Genomic DNA, 17316 nt, shown 5'->3' with positions numbered 1-17316 from the left:
GCCTCTGGAGTCTAGAAATAATTCATCTTAGCAAATTCACCTCTAGCTGTACTTAACAGTAATCAATAAATGGGAACAGCTAGACTACAGTTTTGGGGATGTCTAATCAATAACCATTAGCTACTACTGCATTTAGAAGTAATAGAAAAAAATTGGTCCCTGTTCATATCCATGAGGGAAAACATATTTTCAAAAGTTTCTTCCCCAGGTTTTCCATGCCCTTCCTCCATAGGTGTTTAAATCCCATGCTGTTTTCCAGCTCCATTAGTCCAGCTCCATTATTCCACCTCTGCTGCAGGCCAGGAAATGTCAGTTTTGATGTGCTGTGTAAAGAGGACCAAGGCATGAAAATATAAATTCTAACACTGTAATTTAATCAGAAAAAAATATGCTCTTTTCTTTCTGCTTCCCCAAAGATCTCCAAAGCCTCCAAAGATCTCTGCTGCTGCTGCTGCTGCTGCTGCTGCTGCTGCTGCTGCTAAGTCGCTTCAGTCATGTCCGACTCTGTGAGACCCCACAGACGGCAGCCCACCAGGCTCCCCCGTCCCTGGGATTCTCCAGGCAAGAATACTGGAGTGGGTTGCCATTTCCTTCTCCAATGCACGAAAGTGAAAAGTGAAAGTAAAGTCGCTCAGTCTTGTCCAACTCTTCGCAACCCCATGGCCTGCAGCCTACCAGGCTCCTCCATCCATGGGATTTTCCAGGCAAGAGTACTGGAGTGGAATACCATTGCCTTCTCCGACCTGGAATAAAACTGAACCTTCTTCTGATGGTAAACAATGCCCTGCCATATTTGGCCTCAGCTTTACCCTTTCCAGGCTTGCCTGTTTCATGGTTACACCAAGTGCCATTCAACGTAGTCACTGATCCCTGTGAGGTCCAGAGGGTGGGGCTATGTACTGGTTCAGTTCACCTCGTGTGGTTCCAGCACCAGGCATGGGATATGACTACAGAACATGCACTGAACACTTGAATGGGAAGAGAGCATCTGTTATGAGAAAGATTCAACAAGAAAGAAATTTTTCCTTTCCTGCTAGTAAGGGCAGAAACCCTGCCCTCAGGCTGAAAATGGGAACAAAAATTTCTACAGAGTAAAACACACAGTCACATTATTATGAAGTTCATAATGTAAGCCAAGGTCCCCCACTGCCGAAGACAGGGACCAATCACCAATCAAGGGATATCCGGATGTGCATTACTTCAGGGCACAGTTTCAAAGGGTTTTGCTTTGTTTTTATTTAAGGAACTTAAATTTTACCACAGAAAAATTAGGTAAAGTCATTCATCACTGAAAGTTTGTAAGGCATAACATATGGTGCTTTTGAGGTAGTTCCCAGGGTAGGGGCCCATATCAGTTAGGTCAATCTGTCTCTTTATCCTATCCGCCATCAAGACTTAGCCCAAGGCCTGGTCCCAGGGAGAAGGGGGTTATAATGTAAGAGATGCAGGGAGCCAGAGGCCCAGTTTTTCACACTTGGGGGATTATAGGGAGAAGGGAAACCAAGGCAGACAAGGCAGGGGTGAGACTTCATCTTCTCTTTCTAGAAGGACATCCACCCATTCAGCAGAAGGTTCACATTTGTGGCCGGCAGAGTCAGGTAGAGGAAGACTGGGTTTTAGTTTCCGAAATTGTCTCTTGGGTTCTGTGTGGTTTGGACAGGCCCCAGAGGTCCCCACAAGTTCCTGAGGCCGAACCTCAGAAGTTACCTGAAATCATGACTGGGAAGTTAGCTCATGAGGTTGACATGGGGCCCAAGTAGCCAAGGACTAAACACCACACCATCTGACCCAGAAGCACCCGAGAATCATGACCAGACCTCAATGGGATACAAAGCACTGCCAGAGAGAGACGGAAGAGACGGAAGGCCTTCCTTCATTTAGAGAGAACTTCAGGGACTCCCTGCACACTTCAGGTCTCTGTGTGACCTATGACAGAAGTTCCTGTTGCTCATCAGGAAGCATGGGAGGCTGACCCAGACTGCACACTGGCAGAGCGATGGAGACCGAGGCTCCAGGAGGATCCCACCCCCTCCCCCACCAAACAGTTCTGAAGACACCTCTCCCCACCACTCCTCTCAGTGGGATTATCCTAGGATGACTGACTGACACTTTGCTAAATGTGCTGCCAAAGGTTATTCTGATTTAGGCATATACTGAGGGGTTGAGAACACCCAGATGAGCACCATTTGTGTCGATGAAAACCTGGCTTCCCCAATAGACTGATGAGAAAGTGTCTGGCTTGAAAAAGGATGTGCTCTCAAGCGGAAGTTAGCCCTGAGAGTGGTCCACTGGCTGGCAAACCATCTATACAATGTCCAACATTCTTTATCATCTCCCTGTACAAATGAAACAATTATATTTGGGGTATAATTTTAAATGCTCCCTTCTTAGGCTGTAGTTTCTTTAGTTAATCTCAGTGTTTTAACAAAGTCCCTAGTAAGCAATGAAAGTACAAAACACTAGAAAAAAGATTGTGGCCTGCCCCATGTTCATCTCACTACTAGAGCCCATGGGGAAGATGCAGCATCAAATATAAAATATAAAATCAAGTAGAGAAAATGGCCTAGGATTTCTAGGCCAGTAGCCTGGAAGCTGTGCCCATAGCACAGAGCAGGCAGTGGTGGGCCAGTTGAGGATCACAGCATAGCAGGAGACTGCGTCAGCCGGGGCCACCGAAGAAGCAAGTGCCAAAGAAGGATTAGATATGCAAAGAATTTATCAGAGGGAAACACCTGAAAAAGAAAATGGGCAAGGAGCCAGGGAGGTAGGGAAAGGCGAGATGCAGATCTGACTCCCAATGAAGTAGAGAAGGAGGAAGGCTGGGTGGCAGCCTCTTAGATCACAGTGCAATTCTAAAGAAAGTTCACGGAGGTCATTGGGGAGCTCTCAAGCAGATGTCCCTGTGAGAGGAGACCCATGTCTTCCAGGAATGGTCACCCTTAGGACCCCTGGCACTCTCAGTCATTGGCTGAAAGTGCCCTTGAGAAACACAGATGGAGCCATCACAGGGACAAATATCCTCATGCAGAAGCCAGGGACATGGGTGAAGCACGTTCCCTGTGGTCAGAGATGGGAAAGGTGTATTCATAAGGCCACCACAGAGACAAACTGCCTCTTTCCCAAAATACCAATGGAAGGACTAGGGAGAATGCAGATGAAAGTGTCTACATAATATATGCTTTGTCAATTTCCAACACTGAAAAAATTGTCTATAAAAACTTGCTTATAAAGAAAAGCCTAAATATCAATATTCCTTTGTGGGAAGCCGAAGTTGCAACAGAAACTCTACTGAGTTTTAAAAAAAAATCAGAATTCATTCTTTCAGTTTTCCCCTTTACAGACTTGACCAAGAGTCTACTGCTTAGGATTAGTGAAGACTAGAGAAGAAAAATGTCATCTCCCAGGAGGCAGCACAAGTCATAGAAGTTGGGGTTCCCCGAAGTTCCCAGTGGGTGACCAACATATGGTGATAGAGGAAGACATGTGAGCAGACTTCCTATGAGCTAATTGGGAACTTTAACCCATGACTCATCCCAGGGTGGGGTCCAAAGCTACAGGGGACGCTACCCCATGCCACACTGTATCATCAGCCAGATTGCACATTTCCTGAAAGTAATCAAGTCAGAAACTGGCTTCTTGGCCACAGCCCCTGGTGGAAAAATGACTGCCAAAAGCCAAAATGAGGATGAGTTCAAAAATGTAATTCTGCAATGAAAGCATAATCCATTAAATGGGATCTGACAAGGCCTTAATCTCATCTGTGGCCAAGGGTGTTGGCTCAATGTAATTCTGCTCTCTGGAACATATTCTCAATAAGCTATGTATAGAATCAGGAACACTTTTGCCAGAACCCAAATAAGTCCATTCATTGTGGGAAGAGAAGCTCACCAAGCCCCCAGTGATTCTCCAGGGAGTGAACATGCTCTTCTTCCAAATGCAAAATTCCCCAAACCTGGCAACTCTGCCTATGTTGAGTCACATAATTCAAGGTAATTGCTAATAGCTGAGATGGCCAATACACTGGTTGGCTTCAGAATTTCCACTACTGCCCACAAAGGCAAGACCAGGGGCTAGTCTTGCTCACAAAGTACCTGCTAGGCCCACATTCCCAGCCTGGGGCTCATGCATAGCCCAGTCACAGAAGAAGGGGTCAAGGTGTGGAGGATCAATCCACTCCTAAAGAGGGTTTTGAAAACTAGGAGAGAGAAGGAATTAGGGTCTGTCTTATTCATCATTCACTTAATCCTAGCTATAGGGCCCAAGGCCATTATGTTGTTATTCCGCTATTTCCATTTGTAAAATAAGGCAAGTGAGAATCAAAACCATAACTCAAATCACATAGTTTAGAAGACAGTGTGCAAATTCATGCCTGTGGTATTCCAAAGCCCACCCCTCACTCCTCAGAGGGTGGTCCTTGGACAATCACATTACTCGGGAGCTTGTTAGATTCACAGGCTACAACCCAGACCTAGTGAATGTGGATCTACATTTAATAGGATCCCTCAAGGAATTTGTTGGACACAAAGTTTGCCTTAAAGGGCTCCTACCCAAGAAGAATAAATGGATTAAAAATATAAATTTGGACTAGAAAAAGGATTTAATGCAATAGAACAGGGTCAGTCTCATAGGATAAGCCTCACTACATATCTAAATTGCACATCCAAATTAGTAGAGCCAATCATGCCATCTTTATTTCACCAAGAGCAAACCCAGAAGCAGGAAAGTCAAGGTGACGTGGTGATAGTAGAACACATTGGAGAGGGTAAGGCTTTGGAACCAGGCAGACTGGATTGAAATTTCCAGCTCTGCCTCCTGCTGGATGGCTCTGGGTAGGTTAATTGATCTCTCTAAGACTCAGTTTCGTGACCTGTACAACTAGAATAGCAATACTCACCTTGTCTGTATTTGAGAAGATTAAATGAGCAAACAATGTACAGTTCCTAGACACAGTCGATGCTCAACAAACATTGCTTTCCTTGACTTTCAGTACAATCTGGGCCAGGTCCCACCTTTGCAAATGTGCACACTAGAAGCTGGGGAGAAAAAGGATGCTCAGCAGGCAGCTCTTTCCTGTTCTCTTGGGTCCTCTAGTGGTAATTCCTCAGGCTCCTGTCACTAATCAGACTGGCTGGACCAGTTTGTCTTTCTTAAGCTCCAGTTTCAGCATATTCTCTCATCTCTTTTAAGAAAACCCTGAGTAGAACAAGGTTCAAAGGAACAAGGGGTGAGGAACAAGGAAGACAGGCATCTGAGGTGCAGCTCCCAGGAGTGTCTACTTTCCCAAACAATGCAGTCTTTTTATTTAGCATGGTTCCCGCTTTCTTCTTTTCATAAGTCTCGGTCTTAAAAGCAGACTTTTTCATGCCAGAGGCTTCATGAGCTTTCAGAGCCCACAGTGTCTGCACCTGGAGCCACAAAACCCAAGTCTGATATAATTCACACCGTGTGTATCACTCAAAGGCGTGGGGGAGCAGGAGGCGGCTGCCAACCACTGCCTACAGGTGTGTCCCCAGCCACAGCCTGGGGAGGATGCCCCCACCTACCACGTACACTCGTTACAGAGGCTGATGGAAGAGGTGCCCTTGGGACAGAGCATCTCCTGTAGGAGGAAGTAGCTGAGCGTCAGGGTCGCACTGAGGGTCCCTTGGTCTGATTCCCCCAGGAACAACTCCAGCACTGATAAACAGGCATTTCCTTGCCAAGGCAGAAAAAAAAAATGACCATATTTTGTGGCCCCAAATTTCCAAATTCCCTCCATGTGTGAAGAAGGAGAAAGAAAAGAGAGTAAGCAAAGTTACTCCCTGCCCCATGTTGCTCGGTAGTAACACTCCTGCAGGGAAGCTATGAGGGCAGATGATGCCAACTCATGAGAACCACATGCTCCTCCACAGTCAACACAACTCTGCAGAACTGCAAAGGGCAGGATGTTCACAGTCACATTCCTGGATCCCTTAGCTGGGTGTGCGGTTGTGTATAAGTGTGTCCAAAGCACACACACAAGGCATGGTGATTGAGAGGCTCTGAATTTCAGAGTCCGAAAAAAGAACCCAACACCTCAACCTCAGCAAAGGAATGACTATACTTAAGTTATCTTAGGGTTGAGAGCACTGATCATGGCTGTACCCCTGAAGTTTAGGAGTATAACGCACCAGTCTTCCTAGATGTCCGAGATTCACTAACATTGGAGTCAGCAATTCTCACGTTTTTTCACTTCTGGAGTAAATGGTGAGGTGGGGGAACACACAGGGTTATATTCCTATCAGCATTATTTACAATCCAGCTATAACTCACTCCTCTGAAATCCAAAGGCGTACAGAAAACAAGCAGCATTATTACAAGGGCAGTCTTGATCCTGCTGAAATTTATTTCTCGATAAGCAAGTTGTTCCCACCTTTGGCTTATAATAATTTATCTGCAACAAATCTCACAACTGACGTGACTAACACAGTTAAGGACCACTACTACATTAAAGAATATTTACCCTCTAACATGGCTGTTGGAATCAACTATCTTCCTTGAAAGAAAGGATGGTTCCAGGATAGCACAGAGTTGTATTAAGGAGACCAATAAGTGAATAGTGAATGCCAATACCTTTCTGGCTCTCACTGCTGAACAACTGGCATATTTACACAGGTGTAAATATGCCTACCACACCAAAAGCTTACCAAGCACTACACCAACCACACCAAAGCACTACAAGGAACCAGAAGCGAATCTTGATCTTAACAAACTTATAACTTAATCTCTTTCTGGAACTGAGACCTTGGCACATAATATAACTAGTGGCTCAAAAGAAGTTCATGGCCATCAGTACAGTTTCTCTATTAAAGAGCAAAGAGCAAAGAGAAGGGATGATGGTAATGGAGTTGGGTTAGCAAATAAGATGTTCTCTTCATGAGAGCAACTCTTCAGCTATTCATTGAAGAAGACCATGAACCTGGCTTGGGGTGGAAGGCATAGCTACCAGAAGACAGTATACGAAGGGGCTGACTCCACCAGAGATGCTTGGAGATGGGACCACACAGACCACAAGAGCCATTCACCCTCCCCTCTTCCCCCATAGTCACTTGCAGGGAATTGCAGGTTCATTCTCTCTACTTGAGTGGGTTTTATTTTATTTAAACCTCACAATGCAGTAACCAAACCCTTATGAGGAATAAGAAAAGCATTTGCCTTGCAATTCTGGTCCCGCCACTGCATCAGTCACGTTATATAAAGAAATCCAACCCCCTATTCATCACTCCTTTTCAGAACTCATCTATAATTCAATCCACACTAAGAACCTTCACACAATGAAATGGCTTTTACTGGGCGATTACACACATCACCTGCATGCAAAGGAGAGCACAGTTTTCAAATATATTTCCTGGACTCCGAATCTTGTCTGATTTGTCTATGAGGGAAGAAAACGGAAGTTTATGCATTCTACTAGCCATGTGGAGGGTATGAAAGTCTTATACAATGGAAAAGAAAAATGAAAGCAGTAAAATTAGGATAACAAGGGAAGGGGGGAAGGAAGGCAGGCTGGCAAAATCATTAAATCTTCATTTCTGATACCAGGACAACTATGTATTTCAAAAGTGAGTTGAAAAGACCCACTGAGGAAAAAAATCACTTTTATACCACATCCATACTCAGACTTATTTTTATTTAATACAGGTGAGACAGTAAAGAGAACCATTATGACAAAAGTGGAATACGATACAAAAAGAAAACACAAGAGACTTTTGAGAGAAGAGGCAAAACTAAATGGTGAATAAGAACAGAGTCAAAAGCCACCTGGGAAACCACACAAGAAGATCCCCCACTTCATTTCAGGAGCCCGCAGCCCTCACAATCATCTCTCACAATCAGAAATCTTCCCCCAGCAAGGGACGCTAAAGGCACCAGGCTGAATTCATTTCCACCATGTGCTTTTTCTCTGCGGGCTTATCTCCATGCTTCAACCTCTTTTGAAGTAAAAGACTCATTAATCCCATTCAAATTGCCAATATCAGTAAATCCTTTGCCTCCGCATTTCAATGCCAATACCAATTAAGTACCAACAGCAACTTAACTACTGATACAGTCCTCACTACATTCAGGAAATCCAGCCACAAGTCCAGTGAGCACTAATTCCAACACTACTTCATCAATTCTAATTAAGTGCAAAGAAATGAGGTAATTTTCTGGCCACGCTGACGATGCATCCAACTGGACTGAAATCACTCCACGAACAAACAAGAAGGAACAAACGGAGCTGCAATCCACCAAACCTGAAGGACGTTTTCACCAAGGCGTCCGGGCTATCGAGCTGAGGCAACTCATCAGCAAGGATTTCCTCAGGTGGCCGGGGGTCATGGACAATTGTAGGCCGTGGCTTCTCCTTGACATTCCCCGTGAGCCCATCGATGAGGGAGTTCCACAGACAGTTCTGCGACTTAGACCCTGAAGCAGGAGGGGAAAAATAAAGGGATGCAGGTGAGTTACCAACCAACTCCATGTCTTGCCTTGCCCAACTCAGGATTTTCAAAAGCAGAGCAGGAACACTGACATACTTTTCATGATCTCCACCAACGTCATAGGGCTCCAAAAGATTTTAGTCAGGCAACTTATGGAGTAACCAGGATTTTTTAAATTTATATTCAAAAATAGGTTCATACTCTTGAGTATCTTAATGCACAGCTAAGTATTACGAATATATATTCTGTTTCATTTCAGCGGTAATCAACTCTAACTCCTGACAGTTGTCAGTATTCACTGATATGTTTAATCAGCAATTGGAAGTATACAAAGGACTACCATTTTAGAGAACAGTAGGCTGTTCAGACATCTTGTTAGGTGGCACTACTGGTAAAGAACCCGCCTGCCAACGCAGGAGACGTAACAGACGCAGGTTCAGTCCCTGGGTTGGGAAGATCCTCTGGAGAAGACCATGGCAACCCCCTCCAGGATTCTTGCCTGGAGAATCCCATGGACAGAGGAGCCTACAGTCCATGGGGTCACAAAGAGTTGAACACGACTGAAGCAACTTAGCATGCATGCATGCAGGATGTTCAGACACAAGTCTCCCCACGAATTTATCTTGCCTAAGACCCAAGTTTCAAGACTCTATTCTATGGAGACACCCACCCCAAAGAGAACCAGAACCCACTATAGGCAGGTTCATTCTTCTGGAAGCTCAAGATTCAAGGAAAACTACACTGAATGTTAATCAATATCCTACCCTAGAAACACTCCAAACATATGAGATGAACATTAAAGGCAGACATGAAGTAGGTACAGTGCCACAAATTAGGGTCTGATCAGCCAGGTAGTCAAGGTCAATATGAATAATGTTAAGTTATACCGATATCAGGTACCCTTGATATGATGGGATGAAAATGGCACTTTACCCCCATAGTCTTTCTCCCCACAATATAGAACCCCATGTATTAAGCATGTTTCTAGCTTCTGTAGACTGTTCTGTAAAACATCTGCATGACATGCATATCCCAGACATGCTCTGTTCTAGAAAACCAGATCACATCCCTGAGTCACCCTGCCTTGGCCTCCTCCCTCCCTCACCTCTCCCCACCCCAATTCTCCAAGAAGAGTCCCCTTCCCAGGGGCATGCTTTTCAATATAAAACAACCAAACCAGAGTCCACAGCCCAACACTTCCCTTACCAAGCTTCCACTTCTTGAGTCACTATCCCCCTGCCCCGATGACCCTAGACAGGTACCAGACAGCTAAGGACAGGCCCTATGCCCCAGAGCCCACTGAAATTATTCAGACTAGCCAATCCTAAGCCTGCTTACCTGGCAGAACCATTCCTTACTGCAGAAACCACATAAAGACTCTTGCCCAGTGTTCCTTCCTCCCTCTGCCTCATACCAACCCCAGTGCTTCCAGCGTGGCCTCTGTGGTAAAACATGTACTCCCTCTTGGGGGATCTGTGAAGATTAACAAACTATCTTTTCGATGGCAGTCATCCTCTGGCCTTGCCAGACCTAAATAATCATAAAACCTATTAAAACTATCTAGTTATAGGAAAAACACCAGACAAATCTCAACTGACAGACATTCAGCAAAACGTTTGACCAGTATTCCTCAAAACTAGCAAGGTTATCAAAATACAAGGAAAGTCTGGAAAACTATAACAACCTAGAAGAACCTAAGAAGATTTGATAACTAAATGTGGTATCCTGACGGGCTCCTGAAACTCAGAAAGGACATTAGGAAAAACTAAGGAAATTTCAATGAAGCATGTACATTAGTTAATAATAATGTATTATCAATTTTGGTTCATTAATTGTGACAAACATACCATACTCATATAAGAGCTTAATAATAGGGGAAACTGAAAAGGGGTATATGGGAACTCTTTGTACCATCTTTGCAAATTTTCTATAAATCTAAAAATATTCTAAAATTGAAATTTATAAAAATACAAATAAATATTTAAAATAAATAATAAAAATGTGGTTATTAGTTTAAAAGTCTATGAGCAAGTAATTTTTTAGAGACCGAGGGCATGACTATTATCATTACCCAATTACCCAATCGGTCAGTGCTGGTTACGCTCCTCTCAGAGGAAAGAAAACCTTTATCTTTGCTCAGATATAATGTCAGGTCTCCAAGTCATGCATCCATGGAACTGTGTCCATGCAGAGGTGGTTGGTTTTTCCTACCCCATCCATGCAGAAGAAGGACATTTTTGTAATTCATGCAAAGACTCTTTATGGGGCATGAGGAGGTATGCGTGGAGGAATAAGGAGCAGTTTCAGCTAAAGCAAAATGCATGTGATGGGTGGGGTAGAGAACAGACCCGTATGCTCACAGGAATGTCTCCCTGACCAGCCATCCACAGCCCACCACATAAGAAATCACCACAGTTTACTGTGGCTGAAGGCTGTCTCTGCAGCTAAGATCAAAAGAACTTCACACACAGAAGGGAGCATCTCACAAGGATTCCTGAACCTTCACCAAGGACACACATGAATCCAAAAACAATCTTTTTTTAAACTTTAAAAAAAATTTTTTATCAATTTTCAGCTGTGCTGGGCCTTCATTGCTGGGCTTTTTTCTAGTTGCAGTGAGTGGGGGACTACTCTCTATTGTGGTGTGCGGGCTTCTCACTGCAACGGCTTCTCTTGTTGTGGAGCATGGGCTCTAGGGCACGTGGGCTCAGCAGCTGCAGCTCCCTGGCTCTAGAACACAGGCTCCCTGGCTCTAGTTGTGGCCCAGGGGCTTAGCTGCTCCATGGTATCTGGGATCTTCCTGGACCTGGATCGAACCCATGAATCCTGAATTGGTAGGCAGACTCTTAATCACTGAGCCACCAGAGAAGTTCTGAAAACAACTTTTTTAATGACCACGGTCACAACTGACCTCTTGGGGGGTGTCCCACAACCAAACTGCTTCTGTGTCAATCCGGAGAAAAGTAAAGCACATTAAGGGCAGAAAACAGAACCCTAAAACTCCTGAAACACATGACAGCTTTTCCAAAAAGCTGCTTAAAAGTCCTAAACACATATCTTAAGAAGATCTGGACCTATTTTAATGAAGGTCTGGTTCTATGTTAACAAAGTTCTGGTTCTAGGAGGGAGATAAAAGCAGCAGCCTGTTTTCTTAAATTTGACCTAAGTGAAGCCTTACAATAAACTCCCTACCCACTTCCCTTCATTCTTTCATTTATTCATTCAATATGTGTGTGCATGCTCAGTGGCTTAGAGGTGGTCTGACTCTTTGTGACCCTATGGACTGTAGCCCGCCAGGCTCCTGTGTCCTGGAATTTTCCAGGCAAGAATACTGGAGTGCGTTGCCACTTCCTCCTCCAGGGGATCTTCTCAGCCCAGAAAGCAAATCCACATCTCCTGCGTCTCCTGCATTGGCAGGCAGATTCTTTACCACTGCACCACATGGGAAGCCCATTCATTCAATAGACACATTTTGAATTCCCTCAATATGCCAGGTTCCACTCTGGGCTCTAGAAATAGAAAAATGAATGAGACTGGTTCCCTTGGGATGAATTGGCCCATAAGCAATTACAATAAATAGGCAGATTCCTAGATGTGAGACGTATAAATACCTACTTATTACATTCTTAGGTCTTCGGTTGTTTGCAGACAAATGCTTTCCTAAATGTTATAGGTATGCTCATCACATTAACATAAAGGTGTTCCCCATATCCAAGAAATACCACTTATAAAGTACTAGGAATTGGTATTTTAATAAATCTTCCAATCATCTTGTGAAAGGCAAAACTACATGGCTTATTTCCTCATGCTAAAATTATTAATTCTTAAGTGCACAGTTATAACACACTAAAATTTTATAATTTATTTTGGCATTTCCTCATTTTTTAATATTCTGGGAAACTTACATGGAAGTGGCCTGTTTCTCTTGACCTTTGAGAGTCCAGAGAACAATTACTCTCTTGGGATAGTCTTTGATTTCTTTTTTGTTTTGGTTTGGTTTTTAACTTAAAAAGGCAGAGTGGAGAGTTTTTGCTCAAAAAAAAAAGAAAAAAATGTTGGGATCCAGCAATTCAGAGGACATTCCAGTTGGGAAGTGTGCAAGAGTCTAGAATTGGATGATCAGCCAAAACTCAAATTGGCCGTGAGAAAATGAGGGATCTGGAAAAGCCTAGTGATAATGAAGGAGAAATGTGTGAATTTAAGAGATGTAGACTCAGTAGGATTTGGTAACTGATTGGGTGTAGAGGATGAAGAAGGAAGAAGTAGCAAGATGAACTGAGGTTTCTGTTTAAGCAGCAAGGTAGACTGTGATGCCATTAGAAAATGCTGAAGGTGGAGCAGTTCACGGGCCTAGAGTTGAATCATGTTCTGCAAAGTTGCATTTCAAGATAGAAAATATAAGCAAAGATCTCCTCCATATTCATGAAGAGGAAGCACACAGATGATGACTATGTGATTCAAATGAGAATACTCTTATTTCAGCAAATACTTCTATCGTGACTAAGAAAATTTTTCACAGCATGATAACAGGGTAAAAAATTACCCTTCTCACTGAACCCAAACAATAATTTTAAAAACTAAAATAATAATAAACGTTTTAGAGAAGGGCAATATCAAGGCCCCAGCCTTGTCCTGGAGTGTTCCAGCCATTATCTGACTTGATAAAAGCTGTAATTTAAGTAGAACTTGGGCTGCATCCACAAGGATCTAATTATAACAGCTCATTAGTGTCTTATCATCTATAACCTGGCCCTATGGCACAAACCCAAGGGAGACCCAGGAAGCTGGCATAATGTAAAGCATTATGAGGAGAATTTTGCTGTTATCTGTTTTAATCTCTTTCTGAAGGTAAATTTTTTACAACAGTCTGCTTTAGGTGAACAACGCAGCACAAAATTGGAAGGCTTCAGAACAGTGGCTATGCCTGGGGCATGACCCCACTGATAACACGCCAACCATCCACAGAAGGGGATATATTAATATTTTTGTGACCCCAACACTCCAGGAAAGTGTGGAGCACTTAGGGCTCTGTCGGATGCTTCAAGACATATGGAAACTTATTACACCACCCCTGCCCTCAAAGAACTTTGGAGAGGCAGCAAAATGCAAGGCAGCCTCTGACTGTTTCAAACTAGAGCCAGGCTTTGGAAAAATGAATTGATTTTCCCCTCCCCCTCCCCAATAAACATGGTCGAGAGAAATGGTTCAAGACTTGTTCAGTGGGCATCCCGTCTAGTTCCTTTTTGAACTCCATGAGAAGAGGAGAGAACTTCTCCTCTGATTCTCCACAAATGTGGGCAGAGCCATCTCCAGGGACACTGGGATGGTCTGCTCTGGCAAAATGAAAAATAAAAACTCCCCTGCTCTAATTTATTTTCAGTTGACTTTGAAAGCATGAAAAATCCTTCTAAGTAGAAGCAAAAACATGGAAACAGAGTCACCCAGGTCTCTCTCAATAATATCAAAAGCCCATGAGGGAAATCATAGATAAACCAAGCCTTCAGGGTACCAAAAATACTGCGGCTCAGGTGCAGGAGATGAGCAACTCCATTCAGCCCACTCCATCTCATCTGCTTCTGCTCACTCCCCTCCCCTCCCCGTTCCGGCTTTCCTCTCTCCTTTTACTTGTTCCTGACTCTTATCCAATGCCCATAACCTCCTCCTTTCCTGTTATACCCCCTCCACCCCTGCCATAAATCTTCTTTCTTCACAAAGACAATTCTTTGTGTACCCTATGAACACTTCAGATCGATTACAAACCTTCCAAAATCACAAAGTCAGCATCCACACCATTGAGCTTATCAGAAAAACAAGTGCTCAGATCCAGACGTAACCAACATTTGTTCAGTAATTGCTGTGTGCTGGGCATTGTCATGATGCCTTCACCAGCATTACTTCATTTAATCATCAAATCAACCCAAAGGAGGTATTACTGAAACATTACTGAGCAGTAAGACATTAAGACTCCAAGAGAGCAAATCACTCAGATCACAGAGAAGACACAAATTGCTTTGATCCAAAATTCACATTCTCCTAATCCAGGGGTCAGAGTGATACACCACACTGTATTTTATTTGTGAGTCAATAAACACACACATAGTGTAGATCAAGCAAAATGCTCTGCATTTTTTACTATGAAAAAGATATCCCTTTACATAAGAACAAAGATACATCCCATCTGACACTAGAGAGAACCTTCTGCATGTTTGCTTCCCTGGTAGCTCAGACAGTAAAGAATCTGCCTGCAATGCAGGAGACCCAGTTTCCATCCCTGGGCTGGGAATCTCCTCAAGTCAGGAAGATCCCTTGGAGGAGGGCATGGCAACCCACTCCAGTACTCTTGCCTGGAGAATCCTCATGGACAGAGGAGCCTGGCGGGCTACAGTCCATGCGGTCACAAAGAGACGGATACAATAGAGTGATTTTCACTACTTCACTTAAAGAAGGAGGTTCAGGCTGCAGGGAGACATGAATAATGCAAGATGAGTTTAATGGGTTAAGAAAAGACAAGAAGGCAAGAAAGTAAGAAGATTCTAAATCCGAAATAACTACAGATTCATTTCAAAGTGTGTCTAATGATGGCAGCTTGATAAACTGCTGGCAGGAGGAGCCCAAGGTGGTGTGGTAATCCCATTTAAATCTGACAAGTGACTTATCAACTTGGTTCCTAATAAAAAAAAAAAATACACAAGCAGTATGCTGGCAGAAGGCTGAGAAGTTAGAGTCCTACAAAAAGAGAGAGAGAGAGATTTAATTCTCCAGAAAGGTGAGGGAAAAAAAAAAAATCCTTGAAAACCTTCAACAGTTCTCAAAATATCTTTGACATGGCATTCGTAGGCATTCTCTCCTTTTGGGAGTATAAGGCTCCTAAAATTCCCAGGGAGTAGAAAAAGTGGGGCTTGGGTACAGAGGTCCAGAATGAACCTAATAAAGCCCAGATGAAGAGTTTTATGCTCACTAAAATAAAATGCTACTGATGGTATGAAAGGCAAAGGATTAATAATGTTTTGAATATCTTTAAATCAGTTACACAGGTACTGCTCTGTTATTTTGAATATACTAAGTCTTGGTTTTAGAAACATTTCACAAATTCTATCTTCTGTAATTTCAAAGAGATTGGAAAATTTAATTCCACTTCAGATATCATACACACTGAGGCTGGGGGAGCAGCAGCAAAATATAATAATACAACTTGATCTGTGATGACATATTCCAAATTCTCAAATATGTAAGGATTTATTTCTGAGTTATCATATTAAATTAACCTTTTTTTAACAACCAAATCACATTATTTTACTTATTTTAACTTTATATCTATCTGATAGTACAAGACCTCCTCCTTTATTTCAGCTTCTCAAGTTCAAAAGGAGACATGTCTATAGAATTTTCTGTTGTAGTTTTATCATAAATTTTCTTTTATAAGCTAGTTGTCTGGGTGATTGTTGCAAGAAATAAAATATTTAATGGTAGTGACTTTACCATCTATTGAGATGATCGTGTGTTTTTTCTTCTCTCTCTTTCTCTCTACCTCTCTGTCTCCCTCTCATCTATTGATGTGTTAGATTAGTAGAAAAATGAGAGGAGAAAAAAAAAACAAACCTATTTTCCAGATGGAATCAAGTTTCCTCTAGGGAACTTTGTGGTGAAAATATCTTCATGACAGAAGGTTGGAGGAGGGAGATAGAACAAAGAAAGAGTTAAATTATTCTTCATTCAAAATGAACAGAATTTAGAGAAAGGCAAGATCAAAGGAGAGGGGGGAAAGGAGAGGAGAAAGAGAAGGCAGAGCAATACAGCTGCAAGCTGGAACCATATTTTGCAAAAATAAGTGAAGAACTTTCAAAGAACATGGAAGTCTGACATCCATGCTTATGTTAAATGCTATGTGGAACTGCAATGTAACCGCCACTCTATAAGAGTAAATATCTCACACACAGGTTGCTTTGCGAAAGTGATATTGGGGAGAGGATTCAAAAACTGTGTCTTTTGTTGCCTGGAAAAGAATAAATCGACATCTGCAAGACAGAAAGTGTAGGAAAAAATTCAATAGACTCAGGAAAAGATAGTCAGAGATAATGAGAAGAAACGTAGAGAAATCCCTGAAAAATCCACTGATTGAATTTTAGAGACTGAAACAGATGTGGGGTGAGGATTTGAGATAACCATGCATTGGTCTTAAAACTCATGTCTATATGACATCTGAAATATACCCTGAAACATTTCTTAATATTGAAGCCACCTTCCATTACTCAAATAATGAATTCTACTTGGTCATAATGTATTGTTATTGTAGTATACTTAAGAGATTTGCATTACTAGAATTCTATTTAAGACTTTTTGCATATTATATACATAAAGGAAATTAGCCACTAATTCTTTCTATTATGTAGTCATTATCATGGGAATAACCTATTCCCTGATATCTGAATAAAATTGCCTATAAAACTCTTGGGATCCAAAGTATCTCTAGCAAAGTCATCATTTTACAAACTTTTGAATGTCTTCTTTTGTTATAGCTGCATTGAGAATTATCTATTTCTTCAGAAGTCAATATATCCCTTTAGAAACTGCCATTTTGTAGAAATATTCAGTTCTGTTAGCATAGATTCCTATGACATTTTGTATTTTAATCTTCACCTATACACTAATAATAAGAGGATAAGATGGTTGATTGGCATCATTGACTTGATGGACATGAGATTGAGCAAGCTCTGGAAGTTGGTGATGGACAGGGATGCCTGGGGTGCTGCAGTGCATGGGGTCGCAAAGAGTCAGACACAACTGAGCAACTGAACTAACTGATACACTAATAGTTTTGAGCATTTCTTCACTTATTTATTTTCTTTTCTGTTCACCATCCAGAAATCTTTTGTCC

The 17316-nt window shown here is 42.4% G+C and overlaps 1 protein-coding gene across 5 annotated transcripts in view; it reads right to left on the bottom strand.

Moving 5' to 3' along the window:
- PDE1C (phosphodiesterase 1C) overlaps positions 1–17316 on the bottom strand; it is a 594246-nt gene that overhangs the window by 393386 nt on the left and 183544 nt on the right. For all 5 annotated transcript variants that reach the window (XM_081533589.1, XM_081533591.1, XM_081533590.1 and 2 more), the window contains one exon: positions 8256–8427. In XM_081533589.1, coding sequence (XP_081389715.1) covers positions 8256–8427 — 172 coding nt within the window. The remainder of the gene's footprint in view (positions 1–8255; positions 8428–17316) is intronic.

The sequence above is a fragment of the Giraffa tippelskirchi genome, chromosome 10, assembly GCF_054371585.1.
Source record: "Giraffa tippelskirchi isolate mGirTip1 chromosome 10, T2T-mGirTip1v1.2.pri, whole genome shotgun sequence".
In the NCBI taxonomy this organism is placed as follows: domain Eukaryota; kingdom Metazoa; phylum Chordata; class Mammalia; order Artiodactyla; family Giraffidae; genus Giraffa; species Giraffa tippelskirchi.
This window is presented reverse-complemented; position numbering and strand designations above follow the sequence as displayed.